This window comes from Danio rerio, chromosome 12 (assembly GCF_052040795.2).
Source record: "Danio rerio strain M-AB ecotype USA chromosome 12, GRCz13ab, whole genome shotgun sequence".
In the NCBI taxonomy this organism is placed as follows: domain Eukaryota; kingdom Metazoa; phylum Chordata; class Actinopteri; order Cypriniformes; family Danionidae; genus Danio; species Danio rerio.
The window spans coordinates 7,350,001-7,370,484 of NC_141032.1; the positions used below are offsets into that span (position 1 = coordinate 7,350,001).

Sequence of the window (20,484 nt, forward strand, 5' to 3'; positions counted from 1 at the left end):
AATATTTTATTTTCTGAAACTTAACAATTATTGTCACCTTCATGCATTTTTTTTTCTTTTATACATGCATTGTTGTTCTTATTATTATTTTATTCCCTGATGTTTGACTTTTCATTCATTCATTCATTAATTTAAATCTTGTTTTGTTTATTCCCTTTCTTCTTCTTCTTCTTCTTCTTCTTTTTCTTCTTCTTCTTCTTGTTGTTCGTCTTCTTCTTCCTCTTCTTCTTATTCTACTTATTATTATTATTATCATTAAAATTATTATTATCACTATTATTATTATTAATATTATTAGTACTAGTAGTAGTACATAATATTTTACATTTACTGTCACCCGAGGATTTAATCATATAAACATTTAATCATATAAATTTTATATAATTTCCTTTTCATTTTTGCTGTCTTGTTTTTGTTTCCTTCTCGTTTTATTTTTTTTTCTCATTTTGTTTTGTTTCCTTCTGATTTTTTGTTTTCTTTCAATTTTCTTTTTTTTTCTTCTCCTTTTGCTTTGTTTTGTTTTGCTTTCTCCTCGTTTTTTCCCTCATGTTTTGTTTCCTTCTAGTTTTTTTTTGTTTCTTTCTAGTTTTACTTTGTTTTGTTTCCTTCTCATATTTTCCCTCACATTTTGTTTTCTTCTAGTTTAGATTTGTTTCCATCTCGTTTCGTTTTATTTCTTTCTTGTTTTTTCCTCAAATTTTGTTTATTTATTTTTTTTGTTTACTGCTATTTTTGTTTCCTGATGTTTTGTTTCCTTTGCGTTTTGTTTTGTTTTATTTCCTGCTCATATTTTTCCCTCACATTTTGTTCCCATTTAGTTTTGCTTCCTCCTCATTTTGTTACCTTCTAGTTTTTTTTTCTCATTTTGCTTTGTTTCGTTTCCTTCTCATATTTTACCTCACATTTTGTTTCCTTCTATTTTAGTTTTGCTTCCTTCTCGTTTCGCTTTGTTTTCTTTTCTTCTCATATTTTCCCTCACATTTTGTTGCCTTCTAATTTTCTTTTCTTTTGTTCTCATATTTTTCCCCTCACATTTAGTTTCTTTCTTATGTTGTTTTGTTTACTTCTTTCCTTGTTTTCTTTCTCTGTTTCCTTCTCGTATTGTTTTGTTTCCTTCTCATTCTGTTTCCTTCTCGCTTTTTTTCTTTCCTTGTTTTATTTCTTTGTTTTCCTTCTCATTTTGTTTTGTCTCCTTCTCATTTTGCTTTGTTTTGTTTGCTTTCTATTGTCCCCTTCGTGTTTTTTTTTCCTTTTGGTTTGGTTTGTTTTCTTCTCATTTTGCTTTCTTCAAGTTTTGTTTATTTCTCGCTTTGTTTCTGTCTCGTTTTGTTTTCAGATTTTAGACAAGATTTTTAAATTCCTTGATTTTCCAGATGTTAGTTTGTTTGCTATTTTTTCCTTAAGCTTGCCACTTAAATACAACAACCGACATACATTTATATCATCCTTCATTCATTCACAGCAGTACCAACAGTAAATTCAGTTATTTACCTTGATCACCAGGTCGAAATGTTGATACTTTTCTCTACTGATGGCTTTCAGGAGCTGCAGTTCAGCGGTGCTCCGATTCATCCAGAAAAACTCCCCGTACGTTTCAGGTTTTCCTAAAAAAATAGAAAGTCAAGTGAAGAGACACATAATATTTATTCACATTCACCACTGAACATACCATTTTCAAACATACAAAGCGTATTCATATTCGCAGCCATTCTTCAAACAGAAAGATTGAATAAAAATCATTAATGTACTAGTCGTCTATAAACAGCCACAGACACCCACACTTATATACACACAATGTGGAATGCTTTGTTGATAGTTAAAATCTATCACCATTATTACATTTTCTGAAACTGCAGGCATTCATTTGTGAATTTATTAAGGAATTTATTCATGCAATGTTACTATAATTATTATTTAGTTTTATTATTTATTTATTTATTTTTAAAATGTATTTATTTGTTTATTTATTTATTTTTAAATGTATTTATTTATTTTTTATTTATTCATTTACTTGATTATTTATTCATTTTACTTACGTATTTATCATTAATTCATTTAAAAAAATGAATTAATTAATTCATTAATACATTCAATAATTCATCCATCCATTCATTCCTTCATCCATTATTTTATTTGCGTATTCATATTCACAGTCATTCCTCAAACAGAAAGATGGAATAAAACCCTTAATGCACTTGCTGTCTATAAATAGCCACACACACACACACACACACACACACACACACACACACACACATACACACATATACACACAATGTGGAGTGCTTTGTTGATAGTTAAAAGCATGCGGCTGCTGTCATATTGAACCAATGCGGCTGTGGCCTACAATATGTTCTGACAGATCCCTGACTGGAGGTCTAACCACTCCGGCAGTGCACTTTAGTTCCTGACTCAGGTCGCGAACAGCGTGGGTCCCGAACCCGCTGCTCTGCTTCCAGGTTTCATCTCAAAGCACAGTAGGTGGTTGCACCTTGCCCGCGGCACAAATGCATTTGACTCTCTGCTCGGAGTCCCCTAGAAAAGCAGTGTTTTCCTCTAGGACGAGGCCTTGTGTGCTGGTAGTTGAAGTCAGAATTCTTAGCCCTCCTGAATTATCAGCCACCCTTTTTATTTTTCCCCTAATTTTTGTTTAATGGAGAGAAAATTTCTTCAACACATTTCTAAACATAACAGTTTTAATAACTCATTTCTAATAACTGGTTGATTTTATCTTTCCCATGATGACAGTAAATAATATTTTACTTGATGTTTTTTACGGCACTTTTATACAGCTTAAAGTGACATCTAAAGGCTTAACTGGGTTAATTAGGTTAACTAGGCAGGTTAGGGTAATTAGGCAAGATATTCTATAACGATGGTGTGTTCTGTAAACAGTTGAAAAAAATTTCCTTAAAGGGGATAATAATTTTGACCTCAAAATGGTTTTTAAAAAATTAAAAACTGTTTTTATTCTAGCCTAAATAAAACAAATAAGACTTTCTCCAGAAGGAAAAATATTAGCAGACATACTGTGAACATTTCCTTGCTCTGTTAAACATCATTTGGGAAATATTTTAAAAAAAAATTCAAAGGGGGCTAATAATTCTGATTTCAACTGTAGATGCTGCTTTATAGAGAGAATGGCTAGAGTCTGATGGCGACTTACCTATGAGGATAGAGTACAGGATTCCTGGGCGGTCTGACGGAGGCTGGATGTTTCTGTCTTGATCCACGGCCTGGATGGGGGGAGTCACGTTCACGGGGTTTACTCGGCTCTGGAAAAGAAAGAAAGAAAAAGACATAAAATAGCAAGCAAGTTGTTGAATCATTTAAACATAGGGGAAGAATAAATGCAAGTTAAAAATATATACATTTTATCTATTTTACTTTGTAGGTTTAGATTTTTTTTACAACTTTTTTATTGAGGGTGCATTCATCTGTACATTTAAAAAATATATATTTTTTTGCTTTTCATTTATTCATTGTTTTGCTTATTTGCAAAATATATATATATATATACACACATATATATATATATATATATATATATATATATATGCATAGAGTTGAAGTTAGAATTATTAGCCCCCCTGTTTATTTTTTTTTTACCCAATTTCTGTTTAACGGAGGGAAGATTTTTTTTGCCATGATGACAGTAAATAATATTTACTAGATATTTTTCAAGACACTTCTATACAGCTTAAAGTGACATTTAAATGCTTAACTAGGTTAATTAGGTTAACTAGACAGGTTAGGGTAATTAGGCAAGTTATTTTATATCGATGGTTTGTTAGACTATACAAAAAATAAATAGCTTAAAGGGGCTAATAATTTTGACCTTAAAATGTTTTTTAAAAACTTAAAAACTGCTTTAATAAAACAATGAGCAATATCACACTTGTAGCAGTGCGATATGGCTGTATATCGGCAGTATTAGAGCTAGTATTTGAAGGATTTTGTAGCGTAATATCTAAAGTGATGACAAAACAGATGATTTTGGGATATCACAATAATTATCATCTTGTGGATGGACAACATCAACCGTTTTTAATCTGCTCAGTCTTAATATAATTTATAGATCAGTATTAGTAAAAATTAATTATATATAAAATAATTTAGGTATTTGTGTGGGTTCTGACCTTTTTTAATTTTACTTTTTTATTGATAATTATTTCGATAATCATTAATCAACAAAATACTTCTATTAATAAAACGTCAACAAAATAAGACATTTAAATATTCAAACTATTTTTTTATTTATTAATTAGTATGTTTCATAATTATGTTCAAATCATAGTCCCAAAAATACATCAACATAAATTATATTACATATTTATTTTATAGAATGATACATATAGATATTCACTTTTTCACTGATCTTCACTGCTTATTTTAATTAAAATAAAAAATGGTAACAATAATGATAAAATGATACAAAATAGACCCGCATCACATACATTTATAAAACAACAAAACACCAACACGACGATCGCACGTGAGAAGGAAGCTCCATCAAACATTCCTATCACTTGCTGCAAATGAGCTGCAGATGTTTGTCCACAGAACTCAGGGCCACATTTCCACATTTCATTTATGAGCTCCGGAGACCCGCTTATACGTTTGCTGAGCCTGAGGTATGAGTAAATTTCCCTCAGCATCTCTCTCTCTCCACCATAATATCAGCAGTCAGTAAATATGCTCATCTATAATTTAAGCTGCCTCTGGAAAATGACAGTGGCACAGTGAGTGGCGTGGATGAACCCTGAGATGCCCGGGTAAAAATGAAGCTGGTCGGGAAATAAATAAATAAATGAAAAAAGTGATCTGTAAGTCAGCGAAGAGCAGGGAGAAACTAATCCTCAGGATAGTTGGAACGAAAACCCCGTCCCGGGAAGAGCATCCGTTACACCAGGGGTGGCCGATTAGTTTTCTACATTAGAAACTGGGTGGTTTTTAGAGGGCCAGACCAATACAGTTACCCAATTCTGCCAAAATATTAAATATATTCTTAAATAAATAAATAATTAAATAATTAAATAAATAAGCATATAAAACATTGAGACAACGAAATGCAGAGCACATATTTATCACTATTACATAAACATATTTATGAGGGTTACATCCTAACTGCTTAACAAATAAAATAAATGTAAAAAAAAAATTATAAATAATATTAATAAAAATAAAATAAAAAAATTATTTAAATTAAATTCATTAAAAATTTAATTCATTAAAAAAGAAAAAAATACACTAAAAAGTTACACCAAAAACTGCAAAATACATCAAAAATAAAATTAAAATGAAATAAATTAAATAAATAAACAAAACAAATAATAAAATGAATGAATAAATAAATAAATAATAAATAAATACATAAATAAATAAACAACTAAATAAATAAATAAATAAATAAATAAATAAATAAATAAATAAATACAAAATTAAATTGCTTCCTATTTGCCAACACAATATGGAAACGTGACTATGACCACTCTTTATTATAATGGTTTCAGCTTGTATGGGTGCCATTTTGGAAATCAAATGGCTTTATGTGACCCCAAAAAATATTAAAGGCATAGTTTAGTTATATAAACATATTCATTAAAAAATATTTCTTTTTTTATGAGGGTTACATCAAAACTGCTTAACAAATAAAATAAAATAAAATAAAATAAAAAATAAAATAAAATAAAATACAACCACAAACAAATAAAAAAAATAAATTTTATCTTTTTGACAGTGATTTAATTAAAGCATTATCTTTCCTCTTTCTTTAATTAGGGTTACACCAAAACTGCAAAATACATCAAAAATAAAATTAAAGAAAATAAAAAAAAAGAAGAAAAAGAGCAATTCAGAACAAAAAAGGATTGAATTACCATTCAAAGGATTGAACTACCATGTTGCTATATTCATTACGATGTCATTAGCACAATTCTAGCATGGGTTCATATTGTTAAAATGACTTAAAATGCTGTTAGCATGCACTAACACATTGTTAACATGACTTTAGCATGGGTATTATGTTGTTAGCCTGTTAATATCATATTTCTTAAAATATCTATAAACACTAAGCACATATGTACATGTTGCTAGTATGTTTATAATAGCACATTTATATGTAATATAGGCCCTATTGTTAGCACGCAATGTTGCTAGCAAAGATCTTACATAAATCCTATTGTTAGTTTGTTTATCATACAAATAACAAATTTACAGCATGCTGCTAACATGTCCTGAGCTCATTGCTATGCCTTGCTAGTGAGAGCTAAAGTGGGACCTAAAAGGTGCATATTAGTACCCAAATGTACCGAAAAAGTACCTTTAATGTACCATTATGTACCCTTCAGGTACAAATATGTACCTTTTGAAAAGGTACCGCCCCAGTGACAGCTCCTGTTCCTTTATTTCTGAGAGTGTACCGAGTCAGAATGATCTACCCGAGTTAGTCTCAGAAGAGAAAAAGGAGCAAGCAAAGATTTCAGTATGTTGACTTTGCCAAGCTCGCATAATTAAAAATTAAATAACTTAAATATGAAAAGAAAACTGACTTAATGTTGTGACTCACATTTTGTAACCCTACATGTTATATAACCTTATAGGCTATAATGGAGGCACTGTAAATAAACTCCAAATACACTCACAGATGAACAAACACTTGACAAATGCCAAATCCAAAGAGAACGATACGATCTCCGAGTTCATTTCTCATCTCTGCAGAAGTGAACATGCTTTCCATTCTGCACAGACGTGGACCTGGACACACAAACGCATGTATTCCTCCCAGACCTAATAAGCGGCAGCAGAAAACAGAATGGTTCAGATTTATTTCTCATGCTCGGCCTGTAATTCCCAACCCCTGCAATTACAAAGCCTCTGACAGTAGTAAATCACGAGCTTGTGGGGTCTTCGCTGAGTGTGATTTCGCATATTACGCTCACAGTCATCAATTATGCACACAAACGCTGCTTTTGTATAGTCCTGGGAGAAAACACACAGGGGAAAATGACTTATTTAAAGTAATATATTTGATATTAACTTATGCACGAAATTGTAAGCTCACAGCTCGTTTATTTGTCATTGAAAAAAAAAAAAAAAAAAAAACAAGTAGGAGGAATCATTGTGATTTTTGTTTCATAACCTATAGCATAGGTCTAAAACTGGATTCCCGGAGGGCCGCAGCTCTGCACAGTTTTGCTCCAACCCTGATCAAACACAGCTGATCCAACTAATAAAGGTGTTCATAACTCTTTTAAACACCTCAATTATTTGTATCCAGTTCCAAATCTAGTTTGAGACCCATGAGCTATAGCAATGTGTGTCCACATGAAGGTCCAATTAGTAACTAGCAATGTGAAGTAATTACAATATTATATATGATATAAATATGACGGTTTACTTTAAGTTCATGGTCAAATTGCTAATAATATTAACAGATACAACCTTTGATTTGATTAAGAAGAAGAACTGTTAATATAATGCTAGTTGTTTCTAGCATGGCTAACATTGCTAGCATTACTTAATGTTTTAAACACAAATCTACCATGAACTACCATGTAGCTAGCATGTTTCTAACATGATTAAAGATGAATTGCCATGTTGATAATGTTTCTAACATGAATTAGCATTGTTAGACGTTTCTAATATTAATCAACATATTGCCAATACGCAAAAAAAAATGTGTTGCTAGCATAGATTTAGCAAGAATTAGTATGTTAACATGAGTTGACTAATTGCTAACATATTTCTAACACAATGTTGTTAGTGTGAGCTAATTTGTTTTTAACCTGGACTTCTCCCATCAGACATTAAATGGATGAGCAATATCACACTCAGTGTGCTATGGCTGTATATCAGTGCTGATATACAGCCATAGCACACTGCTACGAGTGTGATATTGTGTTTATACAACAGTTCGACGGCACAATCTTGTACATAAAATGAAAATCAAACACAGAGAGTCTAAAACCCTTTTGTATTAGGAACTACTTTCTTCCGCCATTCATTCACATCCGCAGCTGACGTCAGAACAGCAGAAGCCGTCACTAATTCACCAATGTCACTTTAGAGCTAGTATTTGAATGATTCCTTATAGCGTAATGTGAAGCGGCACTTCTGGTGTGTGACCCCCTTAAGGTGATGACAAAACAGCAAATTTTGCTCACATTTTAAGATTATAAGACTGAACGTGACATGAAATGCCATCCGTCTACAGAGATTTCTCACCAGACTGCTGTTGTGTTTGCGATAAAGAGGGACAAGGCTGAATCCAGCTTCTTATTCGCAGCTTCTTATTGACTCTATCCGGTCCACCTTAAAACAACAAGGCTTCCATTTTTCAGCTTTTTATACGTGCTCAAGAGAACAAACTAAGCAATGGCTTATGCGCTTCTGGCGCCATCTTTTGGATAGACAACACCAACTGTCTTTGCCTGTCGACGAGCTCTCAGATATCTCAAAATATTTTAAAATAGGCACCATTCTTACAAATAAACTGCATAGTTGCTATCTAAACAACTACATCCTCGACTAAAAAAGCCTCAAAGGTACATTTTGTTGCCTAACAACAGTAATATTTGTAAAACTGTAGCGTCTCTGCTTGTTGCTTGCTGTATGTGTGCGGAGTAATACACAGATATGAAGGGTGTAGAGGCCCTTGTGTGATGTTACTGGCAAAATATCACACGGCTATCAGCCAATCATATTCAAGAACCAGACAGAACTGTTGTATAAACATTTATATCTTTTTCTTTAAGCTGTTTAAAAATTATAACGTTTATAAAACATTTATCCATTCATTAATTTTCCTTCGGCTCCCTTTATTAATCAGGAGTCGCCACAACAGAATAAACTGCCAACTTATTCAGCACATATATGAGTATTGTGAAGGTAAACCTTTCATTTGATTTGATTAAGAAGAAAAATAAATGTTAACATAATGCTAGTTGTTTCTAGCATGGCTAACATTGCTAGCTTTAATGTTTTCAACACAATTCTACCATGAACTATCATGTTGCTAGCATATTTAAACACTGTTAACATTACCATGAAAATAATGTTTCTAACATGAATTTGAATTGTTAGCATGGACTAACATGTTCCTACTCTTTCAAACTAAATGTTTTTAATATTAACATACAGTATTGAAAACACAAATAAATGCGTTTCTAGCATGTCTTTAGCAAGAATTAGCATGTTAACATGAGTTGACTTACTAGTAACAGGTTTCTAACACACTGTTGTTAGCTTGAGCTAATGTGTTGTCAACCTGGTCATCTCCTGTCAGACAGTAAATAGATATTCATAATATATCTTTTAAGATGTTTATACTTTGGAATGTTCATTAAACAGATATTTTAAATAGGTTTATTAGTATCTCTTTACATGATTTCCAGGGATATTTAATTTACTTCAGCGTTAACGATTTATAGTTTTATAGCTGCTAACATATTTCAAACTTGATTTAGCACTCTGCTAGCATTACTTAACATGCATCTAGCATACATTTACCACATTAGCATTTTGTTAGCACAAATTAAGGTTGCTAACGTATTTCTATATACAATATTTTCTATATACAATAAAATATTTTGCTAGCATTTTACTAATTTCCTTCATTCATTCATTTTCCTTCAGCTCAGTCTGATTATCAGAGGTTGCCACAATGGAATGAACCACAGCAGATGCCCTGCAGCCACAACCCAGTACTGGGAAACACCCACAAACTTTCACATTCACACACACACAGCAGCTAATTTAGCTTACCAAATCACCTTTAGCGCATGTTTTTGGACTGTGAGGGAAACAGAGGCACCCGGAGGAAACCCACGCCAACACGGAAAGAACATGCAAACTCCACATAGAAATACCAACTGGCCCAGCCGGGACTCAAACCAGCGACCTTCTTGCTGTAAGGTGACACTGAGCCACCGTGCTACCTACTTCATGATCAGATTGCTAATATTATTAACAGACACAACCTTTAATTTAAGTGGATTAAGAAGAAAAATGATTGTTAAGATAATGCTAATTGCCTCTAGCATTACTAACACTGCTAGCATTAATGTTTTCGACACAGTTCTACCATATACAAGCAGGTTGCTTGCATATTTCTAACATGATTAAACATTGCTAAAACAAAGTACTGTTGACAAATTGCAAGTTGCTTGTAGCATGGCTAATATTGCTAGCAATAATTAATCTTTCAACACAATTTTATCACGGACTAGCACATTGCTAGCATATTTCTAACATGATATAACATTAATTACTATGAAGATAAGGTTTCTAACATGAATTAGCATGAATAGCATGTTGCTACCATTTTTCGAATGAAATGCTTCTAATATTAATTTACAGTATTGAAAACACAAATAAATGTGTTGCTAGCATGTCTTTAGCAAGAATTAGCATGTTAACATGAGTTGACTCACTAGTAATATGTTACTAACACAATGTTGCTAGCATGAGCTAACATGTTGTTAACCCGGTCATTTATAATATATCTTTAAGATGTTTATACTTCAGAATGTTCATTAAACAGACATTTAAAATATGTTTAACATATTATTTTGTGGAATAACAGATTTTTGGATATTTCTACATTGTTTGACTTTCCTTCTCTCTCTCCCTCTTAATATATGTGTATTTTTTTTTTACCAAACAGAACAGGACTTTGCTCTTGCTCACCACCTACAACACAAAAGCCCTATTTTCAGCCATTTTTCCTGCCCATGCAGAGGTTGACAACCGGTAATATAAGTGACTGACAGCAAAACAATGACCTGCAAAGTGAGCGCTTATGTCACATGTATGACACAGGCAGCTAATTGTTGGCGGTGGTTCTGTTAATACAGCACTTTCCAGCTGAACACAATCTAAACATTCAGTCATGACCCGTGCAAATTGCAGGTAGTCACTTTGGTTAAAGAACGTGGTTGTCACTTGCTTTCATAACTCAACTTTACATGAGCAGCACCATATTTAGCTCTTCAAACACCACTCGCAGCTGTTGAGCGGTTATTTGTGAATATAGCCCAAGGTCTGTAATGTACCCAAGTACGTGAATGCAAATGACTCTCAGCAGTGGCGTCCTTCTCTTCTCATAAAAAAAAAATACTATTATTATTATTATTATTATTAAGTGCATTAAAAAATGATTTACAAATCCCAAACCAAGCAAGCCAGTGGTAAGGAACAAGCTTCACTAATTGACAAATTGGACTGAGAGAAACCAGGCGTAGTTGGGCACAGTCATTTCTCTTTTGGCCAAACGTGTTGTGCAGAGCTGAAGTCTAGGTGCCAGAGGCTGGAGAACGCTGGACGTCCATCATGGTGAAGCTGCAGGTCTGAGTAGGTCACAGGTGGACGTTTAGGCTGGCCGACAGGATCAATGCGGAAGTATATCACTGGGGCCTTTTAGGAATCAGTCTCATTGATTTGATAAAAAAAATCCATCAAAGCATTTCTGATTCTGGATCCAATTCTTCACTCCTTTAGTTCTCCAATGTCACTTGTATAGTTTTGAATGGGGAAAAGTGTAGCGATTAATATGACAAACCATCAATAAGCCCCGCCTTCGAGTACAGGAGCCAATCATTGACCGCTATAAACTGAGGACTCTCTGGTGGAGGGGCTTGGACCAGAGTTTCTGCATATTTTGTGATTCAAATGTTTAGAAATAAAACTGAAGGGACAATTGTTGTTTAATTTTATTGATGATTCCAAATATGACATTTAATTGTAAGCTATTTTAAAGAATTCAATGTTTCCCCATTCAAACATTCTTCCCGAGAGGCGTTTCAAAGATGGCCACCGAATAAAACGACTTGCCTTAAAAGGACTTTGATTGTATCCAGAATTGTCTTGAGCATCTGCGCTTCCAAAGAGCGTCTCGTGCCTCCAAAATCCACTGAGCGTTCATTGCATTTCGTCTTCTTATGCACAAATCTAGAAGAATCGAGTCTAAAGGAAAAAAAGACATATGATGGCTTCTCCTACAGCAGGAAATTTCATTTTTATTTTTGATGTTTGGCGCCAGTTTACTTGGAAGTGACCAATTTGTTCTCTGTGTCATTGGATGGAAATGGTGCGTTCTTTGCAAATCTTTTATGTGATATTGCAGTTGTGCACATCCATTTAATTCGCAACTCTAGACATAAACATAGCTAGTGATTTTCTTATGTTTTATTTTGAACATTCATGAAACCTTTTCATTTCAAAAAAGGTTTTAATGGAAAAAATATATTTTTTAAATGTACTTCAGACTATGAAAATAAATAAATAAATAAATAAATAAATTTTAAAAAGCATCATTATTAAAACCCTTTTTTTGGTCATTTGAAACTTTTAATATTTAAGAGTGTATCTAAATCACAACACAAGCAGAAATAAATCTTACAAAAGCTCATTGAGAGAGACCTACAGTGTCCTGGGAGGTGAGATGACTTCAGTCCATGCGGGATCTTTGAACTCTGTCTTTTATTACAGTAATTAATGGGGAACGCAACTCATTACTGGCATTTTATTAACCTCCCACCAAGAGCTCCAGCAGCAGGCCGCTGAAGCAATAAAGCAGCCAAATAACTACATTAGAGTATCAGAAAGTTTTGTCATCCCTGTTGGTTGCCCTTTAGATAAGACTGGCCAGGCTCCAGAACGGAGAGAGTCCACATGCGTCTCCAGCCTCCAACACATTCCGACCCCCGCTGGGATAAAAGGAGCTTATTAAATGTGAATTTAATTCTGTCGGTTGACTGCATAACTGCATTTAAAATAAATTAAATTATACGTCAATTTACTAGCTAAATAATGTCTATCTATCTAAAGGAATATATGTCAATGCAGTGATAAAAATGAATGGAATTAAACTCTGAATTAAATTCTTAAATATTTGAAATACGTCAATTTATTATATATGTCAGTCATCTTTATATGTGTGCTTAATAGCCGAGGCAGCCATATTTGCACATTTATAAATTATGTTATTATGATCATTATCAAATTGTTATCTAGATCAAATTATTATTAGCTAAATAATAATCAAAAATACAAATAAAATAAAATAAAATTATTTTATTAAATGTGGCAAAAGTTGAGATAGAGGTTGGCTGCTAAATATAATTGTACTCAAGTCCTGTTTTAATAATATACTTAAAAATAAACCTATAAATGAACACAAATGTAGCTTTATCATTGAATAATTTAAATGAGATAAAGCAAATTGTGTATATTTAAAAATCATTTAAAATAAATAGCTAATTCAATAACAGTTTTATTACATCACAAGAATTTCATTTGCTAAATTTAAAATCCATATAAATATAATTGATAAAATAAACTGTTTAATAAAATGTTATATCATTAGTTACAATATAATACAATATTTTTATTGAGACAGAAAGAGAAAGAATATAAAACAAATAAATAATCCAAAGCCACACTTTAATATCTATCAACATATAATATTATTTATAATAATAAAAACATTTATTATTGTTATTATTACTATTATTATTGATGCTGTTGCTATTATTTTATACACCACAGTTCTATCTGGTTCTCAAATCTGATTCGCTGAATCCCAAAAGATATTAAAGTAATATCAGCACTCGTACATCCTTTATACCCTTGTGCATTACTCCGCCCACACGAGTGGTAAGCAGAGGACTACAGTTTGACAAATATTCCAGCTTTTTAGATTGTTTAGATTGCAACTATGCAGTTTATTTATAAGAACAGTGCCTATTCTAAATATTTATAATTTCGGAGATTCATTGCAATGGCTGCCATCAGCCTGGCATACTGAGCCGAGCAAAGATGGTTGAAATTTTGTCGAAAGTTGGCGACAGAGACCCGTAATAAGTCCTTGGGGGAGTAAAACAGCATTTTTTTCAGCATACATTTCCAACTACAGCTGAACAAATTAATACAGAACAGGTAAGTGACATTCCAAGTTGATCTCTCTCTTTTATATTTTGTAGTGCTAAATTTATACTATAGTAATCTGCTAGTGTTTGCTTTGCTTTGGCTTTTTCGGGGTTAATTATGGTGAAATCCTGATTGCAAAGGAAATACTGGGGAATCTCTGTAGACTGGTTGCAATACATGCCATTCAGCCTCATACTCTTAAAATGTGAGCAAAATCACCTGTTTTGTCATCACTTTAGATACTACACTAGAGAATCATTTAAATAGCTGTAAAGTGACGTTTGTGAAGTAGCAAAAGTTACTGCTGTTCTGACAGTCAGCTGCACATGTGTATGAATGGTTAAAGAAAGTAGTTCCTCTTACAAAAGAGTTTAAGACTCTTCATGTTTGATTTTCTTTTTTATATACACATTTATTCTGTCTAACTGTTGTAGAAACACAATATCACAATCGTAGCAGTGCGATATGGCTGTAAATCGCCACTGGTGGAACACTAACTGTGCGTTTACACTGAAAGCGGTGAGAGCGTCCAAGGTCGCTCTGGCCGCCCTGGCAACAACGCTGTCTGCCTTCAGCTCCGGCGGCGAGAGCGTCAAAATTCGCTACATTAATCTCGTATTTAAAGGAGCCATTGCAGCATATCAGTTACATTCCTGCATAAAATATGCTTTCTAGCGTGAAAATGTTGCGCACTTCTTATCAAATTCATTTAACAATCTAAGATCGAGTTGCATGTGGTGTGGCTTTGCTCCACTTAATTATCCAATGTGTCTATACGTCCGAAATATCCTGAAGCAGCAATGCTGTTTTGTACCGCTTTTTTTTAAGATAAATATATTTAACATTAATGCACATCAGTAACCCGCCAGTAACTTATTTAATGCATGTTCCTTTAAGAAAACATTGTAAATAATTGAAAATCTGGCGTCCGCAATAATCAAACCCTTGGGAACAACTGTGGTCTGAAAGCACTGTGTTCTCTGAACTCCTCTCAAGCGGTGGACTTCTTCATTCTGATTGCTGGCCGCCAAACCGCGTCATAGCTTATTACAATTAAGTTGACTTGATTTTAACTCTCCTCGACGCCCACACTGGTGAAGACATGCTGTGCTGCTGCTCGCTACGGGCTCTCACTGAAAATGAATGACTTCCGGCTACTTTGACGCTCTCGCAGCTTTCGGTGTGAACGAATGGTAAGGAACTCGATCTGCAGCCTTGAGCCAATGCACGCTCCCCACCAGTGTTGATATATAGACATACTGCCACAGTGCTAAAAGTGTGTTATTGCTCATATTTACTCATTCAATATATAACAAATAAAAATATATATATAAAAAAAAAAAGATATATATATCCAACAGTTCTGTCTGGTTCTCGAATCTGATTGTCTGATAGTCGTGATATATTTAAGTAATATCAGCACACGTACAGCCTCTTTACCCTTTGTGTATTACTCCACCCACAGATCTAAAGTTTAAAAGATGCTTGCTCAGCTGTTTAACTGTCAGCTTATGATTTGAATGCAACGTGGAAGAAAGTAGTTCCTCAAACAAAAGGGTTTTTGAGACTCTTCATGTTTGATTTTGTTTATACACACAATTATGCCATCAAACTGTTGCATAAACGTAATATCATACTCGTGGCAGTGCGATATGGCTGTATATCGGCACTGGTGGGGGCACTAAGGCACTTGGCCTGTGGCCTCGTGCCAACGCTCCCACCAGTGCCGATATACAGCCGTATCGCACTGCTACTCATGTGATATTGCTCATATATATATAAAATATTGTAATGCAGCAAGTTTTGGAAAAATTGGCTGAAGTAAAACCAAAAACTGATATAATTAAAACTTATCAGATGTTTAAATAGTATGCTGTAAAATAAACAAGCAAAAAAACAAAAAGCTTAGACTTAAACAAAAATTTAGATCAATAAAAATATGTTTTCAGGGTTAAAAACTATATAAGACAGAAAGCCTCAGAGACAGTGACACCATAAAGGATGTTCTCAACATATGAAATGCACAAGGCAAAAGCAGAAGATTACCTAATCATCGCCATTACAGAATTTATAAAACAGCACCTGCATCATACACCGACCGCTGCACTTTTTTCTCACTCATGCTTTCAGCTGTGTGGTGAAATGAGGGGGGGGGGGGGGGGGTGGAAGCCATTACAGCAAATCCTGCTCAATAATCATCTATATGTGAGGAGGACAGCTTCAAACAGCAGCTGAAGCGCCACCGAAATGGCCAGCAGACTGGAGGGAAAAAAGCCATTAATTTCTCCAGTCCTGAATCCTCCAATGTGGCATTACGCTCATTGCTTTCCCCAAAGGTATTTGACTCGGTATAGCTGCCGTTTCCATTTCAGAAAGCCTGTGCGAAGGGGAAAAGATGGCAAACGCGAGACGGTGGCCACTTGAGTCCGGCTTTACTTGACCTTTCATGTTGTGTTAAGAGTGGAGAGATTCTCCGAGAGCGAATAAAACACCTGTCAGACATGATCAGTTTGTGGAAGTGAAAGGGTCTGGGATTCCTGCGCGCTTTTCACCTGTTCAGAAGAGCAATATATATCTTTTCTGAGAGAGAGAGAGAGATGAGACGTTGGCTCTTATGGAAAAACGATTATTAAAGAAAAACAAATAATGAGACTAAGGGAGTACTGCAAGAATGTGGTGAACTTAAGGGAAAGTGCATTTGTGTGTGAACAAGCGTTATGACTTCATAATACATAATTTGGTGCTGGTGCAAATATTTTTTTTTGTAATCAATACTCTTGACATTAACTGAAAAAACACGGATACGACTGAGAATAATGGATGGATGGATGGATGGATGGATTCAGACAGACAAGGAATGGATGGATGGATGGATGGATGGATGGATGGATGCAGACAGACAAGTAATGGATGGATGGATGGATGGATGGATGGATGGATGGATGAATGGATGGATTCAGACAGACAAAGAATGGATGGATGGATGGATGGATGGATGCAGACAGACAAGGAATGGATAGATGGATGGATGGATGGATGCAGACAGACAAGGCATGGATGGATGGATGGATGGATGGATGGATGGATGGATGGATGGATGCAAACAGACAAGGCATGGATGAATGGATGGATGGATGGATGGATGGATGGATGGATGGATGGATGGATGGATGCATGGATGGATGGATGGATGGATACAGAGACCCAAGGGATGGATGGATTTTATTTAGGATTATTTTATCATTTTATTATTTAATATAATTGTTGAGGTAATGTTAAGGTTATATTGTGATAAGTTTATATAATTTATAAATAGATGTGTTTGCTATTTATCCTTAAGAATCAATTAAAAATTTATATTATTAAAGAAAATAATTGTATTGGTAGAAATTAAATGCTTTTTATTATTATTGTTTTCTATATAAATGTACGAATATATATCACTCAACTAATTAAAATCACTATTAATTAATAAATTTTTTAAATTTTTTAAATTAATGGTAATTTCAATTAGTAGTTTAATTAAAAAATAAACAATTAACATATAAGTTATATATATATATATATATATATATATATATATATATATATATATATATATATATATATACATACATATATATGTAACTAATTTCTACCAATTATTAATATTAAATCAGTTGAAATAAAATGCTTAACTTTATAATTAAATAATATTTTAAATATGTACATTAAATTCTTTTTACCTTTAAATACCATAATTATTAAAATATAAAATAAAATATTCTTTGTTACATTAATTGATTATAAATTTACTAATATTGTGTGCTCTAGAATCAATGTAATTGTGTGTGTACTGGTTTAGTTATACTTGTGAGGTCTCAAATGTAAAATGTGAAATATGAAAACGATCCACTTGTAAGGACATTTCACTGTTCCTCACTAAACAAAACAAAAAATGCTAATAAATCATCCAGATCATGTTTTTATTAGCATTTAAGGATTGGTTGACACTGGTTTCTGTGAGGGTTGATTTTAGAGCTAAGGTTAGGCCATAGACAGTATCAATCTAAAACAAAAACAACAGAAGTCCTTATGTAATGTCCTTACTGGGAAAAAAAATTGTTTTAAAATAGACATTTTTTCATAAAATAATGTGTTTACTTATATTTCATTCCTTCGTTCAATCGGCTTAGCCTCCGATTTATCAGAGGTCTCCACATCAGAATAAACCACCAACTATTTGAGCATATGTTTTATGTGGTAGATGCCCTTCCAACACCCATACACTCTCACATCCACACACACACATGCCCAATTTAGTATTCAATTCACCTATAGTGCGTGTCTTTGGACTGTGTCGGAAACTGGAGCACCCGGAGAAATACCCACACATACATGGGAAGAACATGCAAACTCCACACAGAAATGCCAACTGGGAGAGCCGTGACTTAAACCAGCTATCTTTTTGCTGTAGGGCGACAGTGCTATGCACTGAGCCATCGTGATAAAATGTAAGGTACTGTAAAGCTTTCATTCATTTTCCTCTTCCAGATAAACTCGCTCTTAAGGTGCCCTTTTTTAATCTAGCAGGAACATGAGCGAATTAATTAACTACACGAGGCCCTTCAACTGATGTGTAGCAGAGGTGCTGATATACTGTATCCTGGAAGCACATCATGAGATAAAAAAATGGAGGAGTTTAAAAGTGGTAGACAGAAAGGGGTACGCGTGAAAATGGAGAAAAATACGATTGATATGGTGGCAAGATATTGGAAAACCGACATTGTGGACAGTTTTCCTGCGATATGCATTGCGATATGAAAACAATTTCACCAGATTGCTTGAGTAGCTCTATTTGAAGAAAAACAAATCATGGTAACACTATTATTTAGTGGCTTATTAATCAGGGTCAGACAGAATCTATAGAATTTTTTTGCTACACTGAACAAAAATGATTCATTGGACCTACATTTTTTTAAGAAACTTGTTGCAAATGGGCTGAATTTAAAACTAATTACATTTAGTATACTTCAATTTAATGTTCAACCATTTGACCATTTTCCTTCAGCTTAGTTTCTTATTTATCAGGGGTCGTCACAGCAGAAGGAACTGCCAACTTATCCAGCATATGTTTTACGCAGCGGATGCCCTTTCAGCTGCAACCCAGTACTGGGAATCACTTAAACACTCTCGCATTCTCATACACACACTACAAACAATTTTGTTTCTCCAGTTCACTTTTAAACTTTTCACTTGTATGTCTTTGGACTGTGGGGGAAACCAGAGCACCGCCAACACGGGAAGAACATGCAAACTCCACACAAAAATGTCAACTGGCATAGCCAGGACGCAAACCAGTGACCTTCTTGCTGTGAGGTGACTGTGCTAACCACTGAGCCACCGTGCCGCTTTCAATTGAATATGTTTGATGAAATTCAGCCCACATAACTTTTAAACTTTTATTTCGGGTTTACAATGCAAATCCATTTAAATAAAATGCTGTAAAAATGCTGGGTTTCCACATATTTCACGTTGACCCAACACAAATCGATTATTCATGCATTTCCTTTTCGCCTTAGTCCCTTTATAAATCTGGGGTTACCACAGAGAAATGACATGCCAATATCCAGCATGTGTTTTACGCAGCGGATGCCCCTCCAGATGTAACACATCACTGGAAAACATCCATACACACTCATTCACACACGTACACTACGGACAATTTGGCCTACCTAATTCACCTGTACCACCTCTTTGAACTTCTGGGGAAAACTGGAGCACCTGAAGGAAACCCACGCAAACAAGGGGAGAACATGCAAACTCCAAACAGAAACGCCAAATGACCCAGCCGAGGCTCAAACCAGTGACCTTCTTTTGCAGCCACAAATTTATTAAGTTACCCTATTTATTTGAACAAAATTGAGTGGATTGAACTGTTATCTTACTAACTTTTAACAAGCAGCAAATTAGGAGTTTACTGAGGTAAAATCATAGATAAAGGTTTAATAATAGCGAGATATAAAGTGTAATCGAATTCATAATTATTCATTAATGAGATGGTTTTGTAGTTGAGTGCATCTGCATAAAATACAATAAACAAATTGCAGGCATACTGGAGAGAAAAATAACAGAGCATAGATACGAAGGGGAATCTTTTCCAATTGTGTTTTTCTGTTGGCTGATTATATGGTTTATTACTGACTCTTGTCACATTTATTGTTTTGCTTTTGTAAGTGTTACTGTAACGTGTCTGCACAAAGGCACTATATTTAATCAACTTTATTATTAGTGGGGTTTATTTAGTAATAGTTTTATTAGTGGGGTATTAGTGTGGCCTTTAGGCAAATCCACTATTGTTTTTCTCCATACTTATTATTATTATTATTATTCCGTCTTCTTAATTCAGGACAAAAAATATTGGCGCATAATTAGTCCCGTAATTTTCATCCCAGACTCTTGAAAGTGGGGTCAAATTGTGCAGATTTATCAGCATTGGTGTGTTAAGACTTTTATAAGGTGTCAGGATTTTTTTTAATCAAACTGACTTAACATTGCACCAAACTTTGATGCATA

General features: G+C 33.9%; 1 protein-coding gene across 51 annotated transcripts in view; it reads right to left on the reverse strand.

The window, feature by feature from the left end:
* pcdh15b (protocadherin-related 15b) overlaps positions 1–20,484 on the reverse strand; it is a 513,920-nt gene that overhangs the window by 222,696 nt on the left and 270,740 nt on the right. For all 51 annotated transcript variants that reach the window (XR_015944907.1, XR_015503430.2, XR_015503428.2 and 48 more), the window contains 2 exon segments: positions 3,167–3,275; positions 1,492–1,604 (listed from right to left, as the gene is read on the reverse strand). Coding sequence is in view for 21 of the 51 variants with exons in the window: in XM_087274983.2 (XP_087131109.1) it covers positions 1,492–1,604; positions 3,167–3,275 (222 nt within the window). In the remaining 30 variants the exon portion in view is untranslated.